Source organism: Tiliqua scincoides, chromosome 6, assembly GCF_035046505.1.
Source record: "Tiliqua scincoides isolate rTilSci1 chromosome 6, rTilSci1.hap2, whole genome shotgun sequence".
Lineage (NCBI taxonomy): Eukaryota > Metazoa > Chordata > Lepidosauria > Squamata > Scincidae > Tiliqua > Tiliqua scincoides.
In genome coordinates this window covers 11,228,234-11,250,734 of record NC_089826.1, presented here as the reverse complement: position 1 = coordinate 11,250,734, position 22,501 = coordinate 11,228,234, and the positions used below count along the sequence as shown (strand labels likewise).

The 22,501-nt window shown below is 48.8% G+C and overlaps 1 protein-coding gene across 1 annotated transcript; it reads left to right on the top strand.

The window, feature by feature from the left end:
* The first annotated feature begins 4,743 nt into the window (after positions 1-4,743).
* Positions 4,744-20,965, top strand: NKX6-1 (NK6 homeobox 1). Its single transcript, XM_066632683.1, has 3 exons — positions 4,744-5,377; positions 8,399-8,571; positions 20,708-20,965. Exons 1-3 carry the CDS (start codon positions 4,744-4,746, stop codon positions 20,963-20,965), a joined length of 1,065 nt encoding a protein of 354 aa, XP_066488780.1.
* Positions 20,966-22,501: the final 1,536 nt, after the last annotated feature.

Sequence of the window (22,501 nt, the reverse complement as noted above, 5' to 3'; positions counted from 1 at the left end):
TCTCTCTCTCTCTCTCTCTCTCTCTCTCTGGTTATTGTGATCTATTGTATCATCATCATCATCATCATCATCATCATCTCCTCTCTCCGTTGAGAGCCTCTCTCCGTGGAACCTCTAACTTTCACCTAGTAAATTCCCTCTTCCATCCGTACAAGCAGTGGCGTAGCCAGAGGGGGTGCAAGGCGCTAGGTTTTGCAGGGAGCCTCCCCGCAGCTTGCCAACGGCCCCTTCTCCTTTCGGAGCCATTGCGGGTGGTGGGCGCCAAATGGAGGGGCCACTTGCACACTGCGGGGAGGCTCCCTGCAAAACTTAGGGCTTTGCTCCCCTCTCTAGCTACGCCACTGAGTACGAGAAGTCATCAGAAACTTGTTAGATCTCCCGGGTAGTTCAGGGGATGGCTTTGTGGGGGTGGGGGAGAAGGTAGGGGTCCTATTGGGTTATGCCCCCACCCCGAAGCAGATGTGGGTCTAGAAAAGGTTCTGCCCCTAATTTAAAAAATAAAAATCAAGCATTTCTTTCGCCTGATATTCTGATCCTCAGCAAGAGGTTCTGGGGGGGGGAGGGGGGTTCAATCAAGTCGCTCCTGTCCATTGGGTCGAATTAATTGGGTTGAATTAATCTTGGAACTCTAACAGCGATCCTGAGCGAAGACGCGATCCTGTTCTACGGAAACAGCTTCGCCTCCAAGTCGTTTTATTTATACCTTCGATGCACATTTTCCTGGGAGTAAGCAACGCTGAATTCAGTGAGGCTGACTTCTGAGGAGATGTGCCTGTTCCCTGAAGCTTACCGTAGGATCGCAGGCTACAGTCCTATCCACACTTTCCTGGGAGTAAGCCCCATTGACCAAAGTAGGACTTACTTCTGAGTAGACATGCATAGGAGTCTCGCATGTCTCCTCGCATGAAAGGCTCGCTGTCCCGTACCAACCCCACGTTAAAGCGGATACGTCATCGCGGTACTTTTTGAAACAACAACCCTGTAAGGTAGGCCAGAAGCATTATTTCAGATGGTTTTAAACGTGCCTTGACAGGGGGAACACATTCAGCCCTCGGGGCATGGATATGCACGCGTGTATGGAACGCTTCACTGGTTGAATTTCAGCCTGTTCCGCAACACAAGAGCCCCGCCAGGACTGAGATAAGGAATGTGGCAATGTGGTACCATTCCGGTACCGTTCCGGTCGGGAGCCCCCGAATACTAGGCCCGCCTTCAGACACTGTCCCTCGGTTCTTCCTCCTGGCTTAGGGCACAACCCTCTGCATGTTTACTCAGAAGTAAATCCTATAATGTTCATTAGGACTTACTCCCAGGAAAGCGTGCATAGGATTGTAGCCTTATAGCCCAATCCTAAACAGGCCTACTCAGAAGTAAGTCCTATTATAGTCAATGGGGCTTTCTCCCAGGAAAGTGTGGCTCGGATTGCGGCCTTCCCCGTAAACCAAACCAGCACGCAACACGTCCAAAGGCCTGGAGAAGAAGATGCTTGAGGGCAGTAGCGTAGCTGGAGGGGGTGCAAAGCGCGAAGTTTTGCAGGGAGCCTCCTCTCGGCGTGCAAGCAGCCCCTCCCCTTCGGAGTCATTCCGGGAGGGACGGAGCCAAAACGGCTCCAAAGGGGAGGCTCCCTGCAAGACTTAGCGCTTTGCACCCCCCCACTAGCTACGCCACTGCTTAAGGGGAGACTTTGGCTAGCCGCCAGGCAATGGACAGGCTCGTGTCAACGCGAGGGAGGGGCGGTTCTATACATTACTCCTTGTAACGTATATAGAATACTTACAAGGAGACGCAGCTTGCAGCAAGCATAGATTCAGACCCGTGGCCTGTGGGGGTTGGGTGTCTCTCCTCCAGGGTGCCCAGCAGGGAGTCCTTCGCCTGCCCCATTGAGGATCCTTGCCACACTCAGGGCGATGGGACTGGTGGGGATCAAACACCCCAGGAAGGGAGATCTCCCTCCCCAGAAGGAGCCACCAAGCTACCTTCCTAGTCCAGCCTTCTCTTACCCAGCACAGCCTGTCCTAAATCCGAGGGACCTGTCCTAGTCTGGGGGGCCGAGCCAGGCGGGTCAATGTCAGCCCAGAGTGGGCTGGTTGAACCTTCACTCTCCCCAGACGACTTTGAAAAGTATCACCATCATCATTACCACCACCACGACCACCACCACCACCACCATCATCATCGTCACGATCCAGTCCAGTGAGGGTGCCAGTTCTCCTCGCAAACCCACTCTGAGCCATCAGAACCCTCCAGGCAGCGAGAGCTGAGAAGGGGCCCCGATCCAGCCCGTCGGTGTCCAGGAAGGGCTTGGGTGGACGTGGACCCTGGCGTCGTCTCGTAGCGGGGCGTTGTAAGGACGCGGCCGGGACGGATCGACTGGACAACAGCTCTTTGAGGAAGCCGCGGAGTCGCGAAAGAGTTCTGTAAAACTATTAGTAACCTCTTAGTAACTTACTCAATCGATCTTCATAGGGTGGGCGGATGAGGTGTAGGTAGGTGCGATGCAACTGTGTGTGTGTGTGTGGGGGGGGGGGTTGCCCAATTAAAGACCCAACAAGCGAAACGAGGCGCGAGGAAGGTTGTTCAGGGGCCCCGATCCTCAGCACCTTTACTTGGGAGTCAGCTCCACAACCTTCAGTGGGCCTTGCTTAAAGGGGACTTGGCAAGCCTCCGCCCCTTCCCTTCTCAGCCTTCGCCAGTGGCGTGCAAGGGGCCCCTCCCCTTCGAAGTCATTCCGGGTGGGGGGAGCAAAACGGAGACCGATGCCTGGCTCCGAAGGGGGGGGGGACCTTGCACGCCGTGGTGAGGTTCCCTGCAAAACTTAATGCTTTGCCCCCCTCTAGCTACGCCACTGACCTTCGCATTGTGCGATTTCTGTGCGCCCCCCTCCCCCGCCAGTGGGTCGACTTCCAGTCCCTACCGCACTTTCTCTCCTCCGTGGACCCCCTTGGACAAATTGGGCCAAAGTGGGGGGGGGGGGAAGTCAAGGGAAGAAAACTTCCAGAGCGAGAAGGAGCCTGGAGGAACCAGCAGACCCCCCTCCAGGCCTCTGCTATGCAGCTGGTACGGTGCTGTGTGGTATCTCTGGGGGCTGTGCCCCCAACTGAGCCCCCCCCTCCGCGTCCCTAGAAGAGATGATGAAGGGGGGAACCCCAACAAAAGGGGGGCACCTCTGCAGCCAGATTTGGAGAAAGGAGAGCGGGGGGCGGAGCTGGAGCAACTCTGTGGGTCTGTTGAATGCGTAGCCCCAGAGTTGGGGGGGGGGCTCCCTGGGTCACTCCATCAGCCTTTCAACAGGGACCAGCCAGACCCTCCCCCGTCCAGTATAATCGATGCTGCTTCTTCCCACTGGCTTCCTCTGGGGCTGGAGACCCCCAGATTGGTTTTCCCCAGACCTGCTTTTGGCCCCCTCCCTGCGTCCCCCCATCATCACTGTTCCGACGGAGGGGGGGTTCCCCTGCTCTATATGCAGATGAGGCCCCGCCCCTCACTCGGAGGGAGGGGAGGGGGCGCTCCGGCTCTCCAGCCCCCCCTCCCCATAAAGGGGGCCGGTCCTCGGGAGGGAGGCTGGCGCTGCCCACCCGGCCCCTCCTCCGGCTGGCGGGCTCTGGACGCCTCTGCAAAGTTCTGCCCGGGCCCCTTTATAGCCCAGGGAGGGCTGGGGATGCGGGTCGCCTCCGAGGGGCTGCGCCGGAGCCGTCGAGGAAGGCCGGGGCACGGAGGAGCCCCGCCGGGCAGGATCGGGGCCGCCCAGACCGCGCGATCCGCAGCCGTCCAGCCCGCCTAGACGGTCCCTGCCCCGAGGAGGGAGATCGGAGCTTCTCCGGGCGCCCAGCGTGGATGCGGAGGAAGGCAAGCGCCGGCCCCGGGACCCCCCCGCGGAAGCCCCACTCCCGCCCCAAAGGAGCAGCAGCACAGCGGAGCCCCACCGGTCCGGTGCCGGGGATCGGGGCGCGGGGCTGAGGGGCTCAAGTGACGCTTCTCGCCCGGGCTTCGCCCTCTTTCTTTTGCGCTGCGGGGGCGGACAATCGTCGATCGTTCCTCCCCCGGACTGAAGCCGCTTCTGCAGGGAGGGGGCGAGGAAAGGGACCCTTGAAGACTTGCCCCCACCTCGGGCACCAAGCGTCCCCCAAGATCTGCTCGGAGCCCCTCAGGACTGGAGCGGGGGTCTCCTTCTGCGCGCCCTCGATCCTCTCAGCCCGCCCCCCCCCCACGGACCCCCCCAAAGGACCCTCTGGAGGATGACCTGAGAAGAAGCTCCCGGCCTGAGCCCAGCTGTCTCTCGGGTCCAGTCCCTTCCCCGCCTCTTGAACTGGGGGTGGCCGGCCCCCCCCCAGGACCCCCACTCTGCCTCCTTAGCAGTGTCTGGACTGGAAAGTGGCAGCAGGACAGAGTTTCCCCGTGCAGCCACCCCCCAAGCAGGAGACTCCCATACTCCTCTGCCCCCTCGACCAAGGAAGCCCCCCATCGGACCCCTCGGAGTTCTCCCCCCCCGGACCCTTCCAGGCTTCTTCCTTGAAACTCCTGACGCCCGGGGGTCTCTGCCCCGCAGCCCCCCTTTGACAGCCCCCGTATTGCAGCTGCCCCCCCCGACGCCAGGAGCTTTCCCCTCCCTCCCTCCCCAGGGCGACCCCCCATAATCCGCATCTTGGGCACCTTTTGCCCCCCCACTCCGCCGCCCGAGCCCGGAGCGCGGCCGCTTCGAGGAGGGGTCTCCAGGGCGCCCCCCCCGTGCCGCCCGGCCCGGGGATGCTGGCGGTGGGGCCGATGGATGGCAGCCCCCGGCAGAGCGCCTTCCTGCTCGGCAGCCCCCCGCTGGCCGCCCTGCACAGCCTGGCCGAGATGAAGACCCCGCTGTACCCCGGGGCCGCCGCCTACCCCCTGCCGCCGCCCCCGCCCGCCGCCGCGCCCCCCGGCGGGCCTTCCTCCCTGTCGTCCTCCTCTTCCTCCTCCTCCTCGCCCTCTTCCTCCTCGCCCTCCCCGCCGCTGGGTTCCCCGACGCCGGCCGGCCTGAAGCCCCCCACGGCGGGCGCGCTGCCCTCGCTGGGCTCCCCCCCGCCACAGCTCTCGGCCGCCACCCCGCACGGCATCAACGACATCCTCAGCCGGCCCTCCATGCCGCTGCCAGGCCCGGCCGCCTCCTCCTCCTCCTCGGCCTCCCCCGCCGCCGGCCTCCTGGCCGGGCTGCCCCGCTTCAGCAGCCTCAGCCCCCCGCCGCCGCCCCCGCCCGGCCTCTACTTCAGTCCCAGCGCCGCCGCCGCCGTGGCCGCCGTGGGACGCTACCCCAAGCCGCTGGCCGAGCTGCCCGGCAGGACCCCCATCTTCTGGCCGGGGGTCATGCAGAGCCCCCCCTGGAGGGACGCCCGCCTCGCCTGCACGCCGCGTGAGTACGATGCTTTGTCCCCCCCCCCATCCCACCACCAAGGCCAGGGCAACTTTCCTCCCTCCTCCCCCCATGCAGGACCTCCAGCTTCCAGTCTGACCACTAGGCCGTCCAGCCACACAGCCCCCATTGAGATGGCATCAGGTTGGCCCTCTTCAAGCTCCCCCCATGCCAGAACTTTTGTCTTCCAAACCTAGATCTGACCACTAGGCCGTCCAGCCACACAGCCCCCATTGAGATGGCATCAGGTTGGCCCTCTTCAAGCTCCCCCCATGCCAGGACTTTTGTCTTCCAAACCTAGATCTGACCACTAGGCCGTCCGGCCACACAGCCCCCATTGAGATGGCATCAGGTTGGCCCTCTTCAAGCTCCCCCATCCAAAACTAGCTCTGACCACTAGGCCGTCCAGCCATACTGCCCCCATTGAGATGACATTAAATTGGCCCTCTCCAACCCCCCCCCCCCGCCAGAACCTCTATCTTCCAGTCCTAGGTCTGACCCCTAGCCATACAGCCCCCATAGAGATAACATCAGGCTGGCCCTCTTCAAGTCCCCATGGATGTCCCTGCCCCCATTTCTCCCTCGCACCCCCCAGCCATCCCAAGTGGACAGGGACTCAGAAGCACTCCCAGGTGTCTCTTCCAGGCTTCTCCCACACCACCCCATTATGACCCCTGCCCCGAACCTACACCCACTATGGTCCAGAGATAGTAGAATGAACCCCAGAGACCCACCCCCCAGTACCCTCTCTCATCATCCCCCTTACTCCCAAACTTCTCCATTGGGTACCGTGACCCTCAGTCCCCTGCCCCCCTTCCCAAACCCAACCAGCTCCAACGGACCTGACACGAGTCAACCTACTGGTCCTTACTCACCCCACACCCCTTACTCCCTTTCAACCTATATATTGGAGAGTCTGGCTGGAGGAAGGGGCAAAAACACCCCCCAGGCTCAGTTTCTCCTGGGAGAAGATCCTTGTGCATTGTGTGCACCCAGCATTCATTTCAACCACTCCCGTGTTGAAACCCACGCCTCCTTCAGACGTTCTGTGTGGCCGGACTAGCGAGCAGCCCGCTTATCATAAGGTCTCGGGATGCTAGATGCCTGTGGCGTAGCTAGAGGGGCCGCTAAGTTTTGCAGGGATCCTCACCGCGGCGTGCAAGGGGCTGCTTCCCCCCCTTCGGAGTCTCCGTTTTGCTCTCTCCGCCTGGAATGGCTCCGAAAGGGAAGGAGCCCCTTGAATGCCGCGGTGTGACTCCCTGCAAAACTTAGCGCCTTGCACCCCCCAGCTATGCCACTGCCAGCTACCCTGAGATAAAAGCCAGAAATCTCTTGGCTCTGGAGGAAACTGAGAGCCCAATCCTATGCAGGTTTACTCAGAATGGATACTCAGATTGTACCCATTACAATCCATGGGGCTTACTCCCAGGTAAGCGTGGATAGGATTGCAGCCTGACACATCACAGGGCAGAACTTGGCAGCGACTTCCCCGAACTTTTTGGAACGCTGCGACCCGCGGGGATGCAGCCTTGCTCGGGAGTGAGCCCCACTGGGGGACTCAGTGGGACTCCCTTCCGAGGGCAGGGGGGACAGGATCGGACTGGCTGAGGAGGGCTGGTGAGTTGGAGGAGCTGACTCTGGCCCGGGGTGGCCTCGCCTGCTGTGGTGGTGGAAATTGACCAGCAGACGCGTAATTGACCAGGCGTGTTGCCTTCAGTGTCGCCCACTTCTGTTAAGGCACTAGTGACTATTCTCTCCCTCCCCCCTTTGATCTTTTCAGACATTTTTTAAAACTTACATCTCTCTCTCTCTCTCTCTCTCTCTCTCTCTCTCTCTCTCTCTCTCTCTGCCAAGGGCCCAATCCAGCCCTTCCAACACTTCGTGCCGCCCAGCGCCTTTGAGCTTTGGTTTCACCGGATTCCTGCTGGACAAAAGTTTGACCCAGTATTTTATCTGTGGTTAAGCTGCGTTTCTGGCTAGGGAGATGGCACGCATTTGGGAACCCTGGTGCCCCTTCTTCCCCAGGGTTCTCCGTTTTGCAGCCTGGCCAGCAGCTAGAACTATTTCTACAGCATAACTACCTGGGAGTAAATCCAGCTGAAAACCATAGGGTTTATTCCCTCGGATAGCACTGCACGACAATTAAATTGCTTTCTTTGTTTTGGTTTGTTCCAAAAGGGGACAAGAGAATTGCAATGCTGAGGGGGGATTCAATTTATATTGTATACATTTTGCGTGGAATCTTTTAGAGGAATCGATCTTTTATGCATAAGCATAAAAGAGATCCCTGTGAATGGGAGAAATACACATTTTTAAACTAAACCTAAAGTTGGTGGGTGAAATATTTTGTATGCCATAATAATCCTAATATGTAAAGAATCATTTTGACCCCCCCAGTGACATATCCCCCTTACTTTAAATTTAAAATGTATTTAATTTTTGACGCTCAATGTGCATTGTTTTCAAGAAGTTAATAAAGATTAATTAGCTCCTTTATTTCGATAGACTGACTTTTAAATATACTCTTTCTTTCTTTCTTTCTTTCTTTCTTTCTTTGCTTTGAAAAATTTTACCCACAAAGTGAAAGAAAATAAAATAAGTCTAATCTTTTTAAAAAAAATAATTCCTAGAAGTGTGATTGTTACTCCTTTCGGAGTTCATATTTTTAAACAATAATCTGATTTTTATTGAGATTTTAAAACATTGCTTTTAAATAGATAGATATTTGGTAGATAAGGCACTACCTGAATGGGTTTCCATTCCCCCTTGGAGCAACTGAGTAGTATTTTCAACTGCATTTAATTCATAATTTTTTTTTACAACCACATTAGGGCCCAATCCTATCCAATTTTCCTGTGCAGGTGCAGACATGCCTATGAGTATGCATTGCACCTTGTGGTGGGCAGGCAGTCCCAGAGGCCTCCTCAAGGTATGGGAAACATTACCAGTGCTGGAAAGTTGGATAGGATCGGGCCCTCACTCAATCCTCTTTCTCCCTCTGTTCCCTGGTTCTCTCTCCAGATCAAGGCTCAATTTTGCTGGATAAAGATGGCAAAAGGAAACACACACGACCCACATTTTCCGGCCAGCAGATTTTCGCCTTGGAAAAGACTTTTGAACAGACAAAATATTTAGCCGGCCCGGAGAGAGCCAGACTCGCCTACTCACTGGGAATGACGGAGAGTCAAGTCAAGGTGAGAGCATCAGGTCAGGTCAGAGCTGATTCCTCCCAACACACAGTCCCTTCCCTGCTCTACCTGGGTGGGTGAGGGTTAAAATGAGGATACCAAGGGAGATCCATAGGAGATATTGATCAGCAGAAGGAACTAGGCAGGCACTCTGCAGATCAGTTTCCTTTTGAAATTGACACATTGGTCCAGCACTGGTCCCATTATTGCTGATCCAAATGTGGGGGTCTTCTTTCTAAACAATTGTTTGGTATGGATTTAATATTTTTCAATCAATAACAATGTTATCATTATCATCCTTCTTGTTATAATTAAAGCAGTGTTCAATGCGCAGGTTGGTCCACAGCCATCCTATCTCATGTATCTAAATTCTTTGCCTAGTCAACCCCCCCTTGAATGAATGACAGCCTTTGCATGTTTACTGGAAGTTTCACTGTATTCAATGGGGTGATTCTCAAATAAGTGTACAATTTTTCAAATACAATTTTTCAAATTGTAAAAATCCCTATTTAATAAGGGATTTAGATAAAAGCCTGCCTATGTAAACCACCTTGAATAAAGTCTTGAATAAAGACCAAGAAAGGCGGTATATAAATACCTGTTATTATTATTATAAGTGTGTCCCTAGAATTGCCCCCCCCCAAAAAAAATATGCATTGTAATTAGCCCCTTTCCCCAATTTGTTCAAGGCTGTATCTGCTCGGAAATACATTTTGTGGAAATGGAAGAAGTTTTATTCTTCCCCCCTAAAATTCTTCAGAATTGTAATTTTATGAGGAAATAAATTATTTTAAGTATCTGACGACTGGAGCATTTAGGGTCCTTGTGCAATGTGATAGCCAATGACTAAGGGGAAAGGAAGGCCACGATCTCTGGTGGCACCATTAAAGATTTTAGGTTGGCAAACCCCATCTTGGCTTGCATGGATGGCTTTGCATCCATTCAAAGGGATGAGTTAAAATGGGCTTTATCGAAAAATAGTGTCTAGGATATCAAGAGGCCTTTTCTGCTTGAAGGCACTGAGGTGTGAGGATGACAGTTTTGTGGCACTTGCTCATCAGTAGGGCTACTCTGTTGAAGGTGGCTGGTGAGAATTAGTGGAGCTAGAAATGTATGTAGCATTAATAATGGTAAACGTTGTCTGTGTTCAGCCCCGGGCACTGCACTCAATAGGAGTTTTGAAACTGACCTAATGGGATGTGTTTGGCATTCTCTGCCTGTGTTTTCGTTCTGTAAGCAACCAGATGTTTATTAATGGGTTGATAGCAACCCCATGGTGGGTTATACTGCGGGGGAGGGGGGCCAACAAGAAAAGAGGCAATTCTGAGTTTTGTGTTCAGCTTATATGCGCTTTCAGCAACATAAAAGTAGGGAATGGCCCATCCAACAAAGCAGTGGTTCCTACATTTTTTTAGCACCAGGACCCACTTTTAAAAACGACACTCGTGTCGGAACCTACCTAGTTTTACCAGACTTTTAAAAAGAAGATCTAGAAAGGACTTATTTATTTATTTATAAGTAATAATAACCAGAAAGAAAGACCCACAAACATTTATCTTCTTGTATTTATGCATGCTTGCAAACTACAGGCGCTCAGCTCCTTGCAAGGCAGTTGGCAGCTACAATATCTGATTTTTGAACAGTCTCAGGGCTTGAGGCAATTCATAACCTGATCCTTCCATCACCCTTTGACAACCCACCAAAAATTAGGTTGTCACCCACTAGTGGGTCCCAACCCAAAGTTTGGAAACTAGTGCAATAAAGCATTTTCTAGATTGCAGTGGTTTTTTTGGATATCCATCCCATTGAATCCAGTAGGAATTCACTCCTCAGTCAATTGATAGGATTGGGCTGCACCTCCCTTAGATTTCAGCAGGGAAATGGTGTGCTTAACTTTCTCCTTTTGAAGTGCCAAAAGTTTGGCCAGATCCTGTCTCTCTCTCTGGCCCTTTGTTTTTGTATGTCTGGAACCTCAGAGGCCTTCACAGTGTTTTGAACTGGAAAAGGCCTTCCTCTGAATGGGAGAAGCCGGATGACAAGCAGAAAAGTAGATCAGATTTGCTCACCACAAAGGCCTCCCCCTCTGCCCTTGAATTTGTAGATATCAATGGGAAATGGAGGTGATCTGTTAAATGGAGAGGACTGGAGAATTACATAAGAATTCAGTGTATCCTTTTTCTTTCTTCTTCTCCAGAGAGAAAATTTTCTAGACATCCTTCAGAACAGATGTATCTTTAACTCTTTGTGTGTGTGTGTGTGTGTGTGTTCCAAAGGGGAGGGGAGGTTCCCTTTATAGATTCTCTTCTTCCTAGAGTTATCCAGAGACCCTCATTTGTCACTGTAAATATGTCGAAAAGGCTGTGAATAAATTAGTGCAGCCGGGTTACAATAGAGGCAAGGAGAGCCCGTCCACTTATTGCAGGGGAGTTTTAAGAAAGGGTTTAATGGTGAATCAGGCATTTCATTTTTTTTTTTCACAGTCTTGCTATGGGATGTTGTTGGATTAATAATGGTATAACTAAAATAGAATGGTTTAATTCATTGTAGAGGAAGGAAGAATTTTGCTACAGACATGGCATCAAGTGATGCATTTCAGTGAGGAAAAAATGGATTAAATCCCAACAATGAACACCTTCAGTCTAGAAGGTGTCCAGAATTAAATCCCCCAACTAATTTAAATCACATTGATTCCAGTGCCAGTTAACCAGGACTAGTATCCCCCCCTTTTTCTGATTTTAATATATTTGCAGACTTCTGGATCAACCATGCCCCAGTTGGATGTGCTCCCCAGTCCTATATATGTTTACTCTGAAGACCTGCGGTGTTGAACAGTAACCACTTCTGGAGAAGCAATCCTGTTCGCCTGTTGGAGTGAAAATAACAGGGTTGATAGCACCTTTAAAATACTAAATGTAGTGTCCCAAACTATATCCTTGTGTCCATTAGATCTTGCTCTTGAGTAAGGTTGCTATCTTTTGTACTTTTTACCTGGAAGTAAATGATGATTGAAACCAGCACCACTTAACACAGGCTCAGGACAGAGTTGTGAGTGCAGATAGGATTGCTGCCTGACTCCCGAGTAAACATGCATTGGCTGGTCACCTTAAGCAAGGCTGAACTGGTTGCAGTGAGACTCATGTGGAGGTTATGTAATGTGTGTACAGATCTAAAAGTATGATCTAAAAGAAACACACATACACAACCAGCCAACCACTATCATTCTTTAATAATAATAATAATAATAATAATAATAATAGAGAAAAGAAGCTGCAAACCCAGTTTCAGCCCTTTTCTGCAAATCCTCAGGCTCTTTGGATTTACAGACCTAAGAGACACATGGGCTTTCACGTTGAATTATACTTAAGCAAAGCAATAATAAATACGTAAGGATGTACATATTTTCATGGCAGGGATGGGGAGAGTGCAGTCCAGCTTGATGCATGCTGTTTTAGTCTGAATCAAAACAAATCAAATAGATGGACAGCAGGAAAGTAAATAAGGAGGGGGAAAACAGAACATAAAACATAGAGTTTAGCAGAAAATGCAGAATAGTTTAAAATGATGCAACCCACACATTAATATTCAGAGGCTTGTTTTGATGCATAGATCAACTTGGTTGGCTGCCAGCCCTGCACACAGCCAGACAGCTTAAATGCCATTGACTTTGGTGGGGTTTAAGAAACCTGACTTGGTGCAGGATAGCAACCTTGGTTTGGGTACTCCTAGTATTACCAAGTGCTAAGACTTAAAACAATTGTGTGGGAGGAGAGGGGCCAGATCCTTGAAGTTAGCACAAATAAAGCTCTTTTTAGCCTTATTGTTAACTCCCTGTTGCCACTGGGCAGTGACCAGTAAAAGTTAAGCATCCTTAATACCACTGATTTCAACAGAAGAGAGGTAAGCAAATACCTCTTTTGTTGAAATTAATGGCACTTCAAGCTGCATAAAAAAATCAACTCAACTATGATCATCGTAGTTTGTACTTATATAGTGCCATTAATGTACATGCCTCTTGAGAGCATATACAGAGAAGATAGTTCTCTGCCCCAAGCAGCTTACTGTCTAAAGTTTGATACGGGGAAAGACTGGAGAGAGGCAAAGATAGTGACCCTACAGTGACCCTATTAAATGCTCCTAAATTTTAGAAGCAATTATATGGGGGCTGTTAATTACTATTAAAGATTTGCTTTTTTTGATAAGGGATTTGATACAGTCTTTCATTAACAGTAGTGCAACTAATCCTTCATCAGATAAGGGATAAAGAATTTTGCAATATAGTATTAATACCTACTCTGCTATAAATATAGACAACCCTGCTAATTAAACAATGCCTTCCAGTAATTGTGATGAATCAATAATTCTAGATTTGGGTGCTCAACCATCAAAAACACTTATGCCAGTAAAAAAAATAAATATGGCAACATAACCCTAATTTTATTTACTTGACAGCCCCATTGATTTCAGTGGAATTTAAACCCCCACCCCACCCCACCCCTTTGGAGTGCAGATCAGATGCATATCTACATGGAATTGATACGCATGTGGGAGACACATGTGTCTTCCTTGCTGAATGTTCAGGCTTGCAGCATTGGTGCTCTGCTGGTGGCCATGAAGCAATCATTGTAGAAGAACCCACAGTGCTAGCTTGGTGTAACAGTACATATATAATATTTACACTGAAAATGAGAAGAAAGAGTACTATTTGCTGGTAATTATCTTGTGAAGATCCCATTCAGGAGATGCCCTTCACCTTGAGCAGGACTTGCTCAGGATGGAAGAATGGTTCATAGCCCAATCCTATGCATGTCTACTCAACAGTAAGTCCCATTAGCGTCAATGGGGCTTACTCCCAGGAAAGTGTGGATAGGATTGGGCTGTGAGTGGGTTACATCCCAAGTCTTCAGCAGAGGTAGCTCAACCGAATGTCTCCTGTGACAGGAATATAGAACAATCTATATCGTATACTATTGATATTATATTATAGTATGGTATAATGACTTAACTCAGCAGCGTTCCAAATTTTTATTTAACGTTTTAAAAAATGCTTTGTGATTGATTGTGAAGAGGATACTACTGATTTCATAGCACTAATATTACTGATTAAAATTAACCATTTTAGATTAATTTTTACATTCAGTTCAGTGCCTTGAGTCCTCCGGATGGTGTGGGGCTGAAATATATAAAGGCTCCCATTCTTATGCAGCCTTACTCACAAGTGGAGTTCCATAGACTCCAGTGTGACTTACTTTTGAGTAAATGTACATAGAGTCAGTCATACTGCAGGGCTTAATTTACTACAGGCTCATGTAGATTAATTTACATGAGAGTAAGCTCCCCCACTGAAGTCCAAAGTTTATTTCTTTCTGAATAAACTTGCATGGGATGGTACTGCTAGTGACTCAGAGAGCCCAAGCCTATTCATGTCTACTCAGAAGTCAGTCCCACTAGAGTCAATGGGGCTTACTCCCAGGAAAGTGTGGATGGGATTGGGCTATCAAGTATGAACATTTCTAAATAATTATACACTACTACCATTCAAACTATGGGTTGCCATGTAATGCAAAAATAAAAAAAAATGAGTAAGGTGGGAATTCGGATAACTTTTATGTTTAATAGATGATTTTTTTTAAGCTGGATGTGGGATTCACTCTGTAGCTACATGCTCTGTTGGGAATAGTATTCATTGACACCTATTGTGCAACTAAAGACATGTGTTTAGGATTTTATCAGTGCTGAAAATAGCTCCAGTGCTCACAAGAGCTTTATGGGGGATACAATAACCCTGCTATAGAAATTGTAATAATTTCTCCTGTAGTTTTAACTACTACAATAGTAATCACTAAGGAATACCAGTAACTTAACAATATACTATAACCCCAGGCATATCCTCAAGAAGTTGCTTTGGATTTTACAGGAGAATGAATATTGTTAAGTAAAAGTGAAGAACAAAATGTCATGTAGCAAAGGCTTCTTGCTAATTCCCCTGGTGTCAGTCAGATGCTGACGCCAGCAATAATTATAGCTCCTGCCCCATTAAACAAATCTCACATCAATTCATCAAGTGAAATAAATTGATTGATCAACTAATAAATCAAATTGGTATGTATTTGCATATAGCTAAAACAATAGTTTGGAAAAACACTACTTTGCTTTTAGATAATGTAAAATGTTGTTTTGGGCATTCTGGCTGCAATCCTATCCACACTTACATGGGCATAAGCTCAATTGACTATAATGGGACTTACATCTGAGTAGACATGCCTAGGATTGGGCTCTCAGTGTTGCAGGTGAAGGCATAGAAATGTCTTGTCTATGATGCCTTCCTGGCACCCACAGTTATGAGTACCTGCATTTAAAAAATTTTAAAAAAATTCTACTGCCCAATTAATTGGAGGCATCTTGGAATCATTCAATCCATTCTTAATCATTTAATTAAAGTCCTAGTAATATGTGTACCAAATACCAACAGTTCCATGGCCATAATAGTATGATAGCCATGGGCAAGGCAGAACTGAGTTTGCCGGAGGAACTTTATGGAAACTGAGTATAACTTGTAAGTTAAAGGTTTACACAAATAAAAAAAAAACCCAATGTACTTATTAAGCTGATTTAGTGCCAGAACAAGTAGAGAGGCAGCTTTGTAAGGGCATGACAATTCACAGCTCTCATTTATGACTGAACATCTTAAAACCCGTCTTGCACAAGAGAAAATCAGTGGATCAGATCTAGACATCTAACAGCTTGTTTGCAGGCAGTTCACTCAAAGTAAATTCTGTTAATTTTAGTGCCTTGGGTCCCATGTCAGTGAGCAAATAAACTGGTTCACATTCAAATGCTTCTTTTTAACTAGGTTGTAGATGCAGCTCATGGTCTTATTTTTTTTCTTCCTCAGAACCAAGTACTGTAAACCAGTGGTTCTCAAACTTTTTAGCACAGGGACCCACTTTTTAGATGGACAGTATATCAGGACCACCGAAAGTGATATCATGACCGGAAGTGACATCATCAAGCAAGAACATTTTTAACACCCCCATACAACAAAATCAAATCTAGTTAAGTAAGTAAATTAAGAGTTTACTATCAGTAAAAATTATCAGTATTTTTAAACCCTCCTAATCAGTTGTTGATCTGTTTAAAAATAATTCCCCAAACATCCCAAAGGCTGCAGTCCTATCCACACTTACCTGGGAGTAAGCCCTATTGACTATCATTGTTAAAAACATATACAGAGTAGCCTGTTAAAGTACAGAACTGTAGCATTTCCTCAAATGCAGTCACATATCATGGTAGCATCAAGTCTAATATTTTCAAAAGAAAACACACATTGAAATGAATGGGGACCCACCTGAAATTGGCTTGCAACCCACCTAGTGGGTCCCAACCCATTGATTGAGAAACACTGCTGTAGATTTAAAATCCAAGCCCTTTACCTTAATTGGGATTGGGATCAGATAGAAGCCAGAAGTGAATAGAAGCAGTTGGTAGCCAGGCTTCATATTGCAAAACTAACAACACCAAATCCATAGGATCATGGTTCCCGCCCCCATGTATTAATACAGGATAACTAGCATCCCAATGGTTCTATATTAATAACCAACTCAGAGCAAAATCCCCATTTGTGAACTGAGTAAGACCGTTGATGTGCTGAAGGGTCACTAATTTGTGTCACATTATGGTGCCCAGTTGGATGGTCAATATGAGAGTGAACCTGTGGCTGCTGGACTTGTATTCAGCACCACTTGCTATACCGCTTAACACATGAAGGCAAGAAGTGACTGTGTTGGTCCCATAGAAAAAGATCCAAATGCCGCAAGGGCGTAATATCTTTGTTAGTACTATCTAAAACAGTGGTTCCCAAACTGTAGGCTGGGACCCACCAGTGGGTCATGACCTCATTTTTGGTGGGTCGCAAAACTGACAAAGCAAATGTATTGAGCCGTGTGAAAATCAAAATGGAGTAGCACTTGCATGTTTACTCGCAAGTAGGTGACCATGCCTTGACCTACTCGGAAGGGCAGGCCAACGGGAACATGGTTTACTCACAGTCAGGTAACAGTTCTTTGCTCACTTATCTGGGGCATGATCTGGTCCACAGGAAGTCTTTTTTGGTCCCACTGATTTCAAGGGGAGTGCTACCCTGAGCAGATCTCTCCCTTTCAGAGCAATACAATGAAGCAATACAATAGTACTTAATTTTTCCTGGATTGTAGCCAGAGTTGCTTGCTATTAAAAAAAAAAAAGTTAAAACTTTTCTTTCAAGTTGGCATTGTGCCACAAATGACTAGCATATTTGGGCAGGTGGGCTAGTAAAAATATCTGTAGGCTTGTAAAGTTAGTAGACTTAGGGATTGTAGATGAGTGAGGATTTGGTAGACCAGTGTTTCTCAAATTGTGGGTTGGGACCCACTAGGTGGGTCATGAACCAATTTCAGGTGGGTCGTCATTCATATCAATATTTTATTTTTAATATATGAGACTTGATGCTGCCATGGTATGTGACTGCATTTGGGGAAATGCTATAGACCTGTACTTTTAACAGGCTACTATGTATAGTCTTTTAACAATGATAGTAAATGGGACTTACTCCTGGGTAAGTGTGGGTAGGATTGTAGCCTAGGATTGTTAAAAATTTTCCTGCTTGATGATGTCACCTTCCAGTCATGACATCACTTCTGGTGGGTCTGGAAAGATTCTCATTCTAAAAAGTGGGTCTCAGTGATAAATGTGTGAGAACCACTGTGGTAATTAATTTGGGTGAATTAAAAATAATGAACTTGGTGGTTGCTGCTGAACCATGATCCAGTTATCCACCCTGTCACAAGCAAGGAGACTCCTAGAGTCTCACTTTGTAGATGCAGGGTGCTTATACTATACCCTCTTAACCCATTTTTGCCCAATCCACAGGTGTACACATTTGATCCCTGTTTCGTATATGCAACATTGGGCAGAAATGGCTTAACTACTTTGTCCAAGTGGAGAGCTGTTGTATTGCAATGGCCTGAAGGTTGAACTGCAAAGTCAGGAAGTCCTCAGTTTGAATCTCAATTTTGCCTTATCTAAGTTAATTTGGTGGCAGCAGGCATAGCCCTCCGACCCCCCACCTGCAATATAGGGTTTCCAATACTTACATACCTTATGGGGTTTGTTGGAAGGATTACAACAAGTTAATACATATGAAGTGCTTCAAGCACTTGAAAGAACTATTCAGATACTAATATTTATCATGGTCACTTGAAATGGGGTTGTAATACAAGTCAGTGACTGTTATGTACAAAACTAGGGAAGCATGCCTGAATCAGTTCAGATGTATACATTATTACTAATATTCTTTAACTGCCCTGCTTTATATAGTGTTAAGATGGATCATTTCCATGTTTCCTTATTTGTGGAGGGGGGGGCTATAATGCACATAAGTGAGTCATTCATACATTTTTTAAAATCCCTCTCTTCCTTCAAGGCACTCAGCTGTGGCCAGAGGTGTAGCTAGAGGGGTTGCAAAGCACTAAGTTTTGCAGGTGGCTGAACGCTCCCTGCGAGTGGCCCCTCCCCTTCAGAGCCATTGGGGTGATGGGAGTAAAACAGAGGCAGTGGGAACAAAATATCCAGGCGCCTGCAAAACCTATGACTTTGCACCCCTTCTTGTTACACCACTGGCTGTGACTCTCCTAAGGTTGAGCTTCACAACTGAGTAAAGACTGGGTCAAAGGCCTTCTTGGTTATTGTCCAGCACTCTAGCAGCAGCAGCTCAAGTGGCTAGAGTCTAGCCATTGCACCACCACCCTGGCTCTTCTACAGATGCCCAATTTGCCCAGTGGGAAATGTGGGGAAGCTTTGCCCCTGGAAAAGGTCCCCACATCTTCCCACACCAGGACATGTGACAAAACAATCATCTCAGTATATTTGTACTGGTACAGACAACCCAAACAGATGTAGGTGTAAATGGATCACCTGTGTTCACCGTGAATCTGTCATCCAAAGGTGGTAGCTATTCTGGATGAGACAACTGAAGGTCACTGGTCCAACTTTGTGTGGGTGGTGAATAAGGGAAACTCGTACTCTCATCCAAGTGTCATATTCTCATAGAAGTCTCATAGAAGGCAATCTGCTGAAGCTGTGGAAGTCTGGGTCAGACACTGGATGGAAGCCATGTGGGAATGTCAAGTACACCACTCCCCTTGAGCTCCACAGTGGAAAGGCAGGATATAAAGGAGAAAGGCTACAATTCTATCCACACTTACCTGGGAGTAAGCTCCATTGACTATAATGGGACTTACTTCTGACTAGACATGCATAGGCTTGGGCTCTAATGAACCAGTTGTGCTACCTATTCTAGTGTAACCAATGCACAGTGGTGTAGCTAGAGGGGGTGCAAAGCACTAAGTTTTGAAGGGAGCCTCACCGAAGCATGCAAGGGTCCCCTCCCCTTCATATCCCCTTCAAATGCCTCTGTTTTGCTCTCCCCAGTGGCTCAGGGAGGGGACCCTTGAGTGCTGCAGTGAGGTTCCCTGCAAAACATAGTGCCTTGCACCCCTTTTAGCTATGCTACTAGAACTTGAAAGTGCAGTTTTATGTATGCATGTGTGATCTAGTGAGCAACCTCTAAAATAAAGTTTCTTGTGTCAAGGATCAACATTATACAAATCCTCCCCTTCATCCCAAATGTGTGGGGGCTGGCTGTGGTGAGGTCAAGGCATGGTGAAGCCTGGAGTTGCAAAATACCCTAGTGAAAATGAAGTCGCTCCAGATTGAGGCACGCTTTCCTGGGAGTCAGCCCAATTTAACACAGTGGGGCTTACCTCTGACTAGGCATGTTTAGGATTGTGCTGTAGTTCATTTAGTGTGGGATCCAGTGAGCAGGATCTGATTCCCTCCCCCCACTCAGATTTTAATAGCATCAGCAATGGGTAACCTAGAAGCGGAGCTGTTACTCCAGATTCTTTAATCCAGGTTGATGAATCTGAAGTGAACCGGAGTCACTAAACCAGAGTGACTCCAAGGAGGCCCATTCAATTCCACTCAGTTCCACTCTGGATTGAGGCTCCAATTCTATGCCCACTTTCCTGGGAGTCAGCCCAACTAAACACAGTGGGGCTTACATCTGAGTAGACATACATAGGACTGTGCTGTTTAGGGCACGCTCCTAACCAGGTCTACTCAGAAGTAAGTCCTATTTTGTTCAGTGGGGCTTACTCTCCGGAAAGCGTGGTTAGGATTGCAGCCTTAGTGTAAGATCCAGTTAACAGGCTGACATCTGATCCCCCAGCCCCAGATTTAAATAGCATCAGCGATGGGTAACCCACAAGCGGAGTTATTACTCCGAGTTCATTAATCTGGATTGATGTCACTCATCTAATGTGGGATCCGGTGTACAAGCTGATGTCTAAAACCCCTCTCCTTCGCACTCAGATTTTAATAGCATCAGTGATGGGTAACCCACAAGCGGAGTTGTTACTCCGTGTTAATTAATCCGGATTAATGTCACTCATCTAATGTGGGATCCGGTGTACAGGCTGATGTCTAAAACCCCTCTCCTTCGCACTCAGATTTTAACAGCATCAGCGATGGGTAACCCAGAAGCGGAGTTGTGACTCCGTGTTAATTAATCCGGATTGATGTCACTCATCTAATGTGGGATCCGGTGTACAGGCTGATGTCTAAAACCCCTCTCCTTCGCACTCAGATTTTAATAGCATCAGCGATGGGTAACCCACAAGCGGAGTTGTTACTCCGTGTTAATTAATCCGGATTAATGTCACTCATCTAATGTGGGATCCGGTGTACAGGCTGATGTCTAAAACCCCTCTCCTTCGCACTCAGATTTTAATAGCATCAGCGATGGGTAACCCACAAGCGGAGTTGTTACTCCGTGTTAATTAATCCGGATTAATGTCACTCATCTAATGTGGGATCCGGTGTACAGGCTGATGTCTAAAACCCCTCTCCTTCGCACTCAGATTTTAATAGCATCAGCGATGGGTAACCCAGAAGCAGAGTTGTGACTCCGGGTTCATTAATCCGGATTGATGACTCCGAAGACTCCGCGCGTCTAAAGCGGAGCCCCTAAACCGGAGTGACTCTGAGGAGGGCCACTGAGTTCGGTTCGGTTCGCGTGACCCCCCCTTGTCTCTCTGGCCGGCTGCAGGTCTGGTTCCAGAACCGGAGGACCAAGTGGAGGAAGAAGCACGCGGCCGAGATGGCCACGGCCAAGAAGAAGCAGGACTCGGAGACGGAGCGGCTGAAGGGCGCCTCGGAGAACGAGGAGGAGGACGACGACTACAACAAGCCGCTGGACCCCAATTCCGACGACGAGAAGATCACGCAGCTGCTCAAGAAGCACAAGACGGGCGGCTCCGGCGCCGGCCTCCTGCTGCACGCCTCGGAGAACGAGGGATCCTCCTAGGGCGCTCTCCGCCCCGCAGGGCTTACAGTTCAGGCACATGTACAGATCTATTCCGGGCAGCTCTCCTGCGAAGGAAGGAAGGATGGAGGGGGAGCAGCAGGAGCCCCTGGGCGTGTTTGATCCAGGACAGGTGTGGACGTGTTTGCTCCCTCGCCCCCCCCCTCCCCAACTTGCAGGCTCCTGGAGGGGCTCTGGGGCTGCAGAGACTTCGTTTCCCCCTTGCTGCCTCCTCCTCCCCGCCCCACCCCGGCCAAACCCACACCGGATCTGTGGGTCCTTCCCCCTGTGTAAATAAAAGCGGATTGACTGGCGGACTTTCCTTGGCTGTGAATATTTAACGTGTACAAAAAGAAACAAGACTTGGGTTTGGGGGTGTCTGTAGCAAGAGGGCGGCTGGGTGGGGCCTTTCCCGGACGCCCCTTATGGCTTCTTCAGCTGGATGAATGGGGGAGGGCGACGAGCAGCCCAGGATCGTGGGTGAGAACTCTTTAAATACAGAGTGCATCGTCTCTCTCCGGTGTGTCCACCCCTCTGCCACTTCACCCCCCCGGATCTTTTCAGCTGGTTGTCTGTGCCAGAGTATGAGTTCAGAAATCAATGGGGCAAGCTTTGGAGTTACACAGCAACCTTCCTCTGGCAGGAAGCAGCAGAGCAGTGGCGTAGCTAGAGGGGGGGCAAAGCACTAAGTTTTGCAAGGAGTCTCACCACAGCACGCAAGGGACCCCTCCCCTTCGTAACACAGAACCCTGCTGCAGTGGCATAGGCAGAGGGGGGTGCAAGACACTAAGTTTTGCTGGGAGCCTCACCGCTGCGTGCAAGGGACCCCTCCTCCTCTTTGTATACCCTTTGTAACACAGAGCCCTGCGCAGTAGCGTAGCTAGAGGGGGGTGCAAGGCACTAAGTTTTGCAGGGAGCCTCACCGCAGCGTGCAAGGGACCCCTCCCTTTCGCATCCCCTTCCTTTTGCTCCCACCACCTGGATTGGCTCTGAAGGAGAGGGGCCCCTTGCACGCTGTGGTGAGGCTCCCTGCAAAACTTAGTGCCTTGCACCCCCCCTCTGGCTACGCCACTCCTGCAGGGTTCTGTGTGATGCCCACACCTGCGGCTTCCAGTTGGGGATTTTGTAGTTGAGGATACTTGAGCTCCAACCTCCAAGTCAACGTGTAAACCCAGACTACCAATTCCTCTGAGTTTGGACTGAGGGCTAGACAAGGACACCCACAAACTCTTCCTCTCTTGGCCAAGTTTTAATGTTTCTCTCTTAGAACGCTCGCCAGTAAATGCAATTTAATTATTAGTGTGCTATTTTAATTAAAAAAACAACAAATAAACAAAAAAAAAACACAACTGCAGAGGCAGGATCTAGGAATTAAAAACAAATAGACAAGTTTGGGAATTTTACTTTAATTTTTGCCCCTTTAGACAAAAACTGTGTCTTAAATTCGCGGGGCGGGAGGGGGGGTTTGGTCTAACTTCTTTCTGTTGATCCGTTCTGGATTCGTTTGGATCTAATTGCCTTTGAAAATGTGGAGTGTTT

Excerpts from the sequence above, each read along its gene's own strand:
- NKX6-1 (XM_066632683.1), top strand. The coding sequence starts at position 4,744 with ATGCTGGCGGTGGGGCCGATGGATGGCAGCCCCCGGCAGAGCGCCTTC. Across the intron at positions 5,378-8,398 it reads CCGCCTCGCCTGCACGCCGC|ATCAAGGCTCAATTTTGCTG; the intron begins GTGAGTACGATG and ends TTCTCTCTCCAG. Across the intron at positions 8,572-20,707 it reads TGACGGAGAGTCAAGTCAAG|GTCTGGTTCCAGAACCGGAG; the intron begins GTGAGAGCATCA and ends GGCCGGCTGCAG.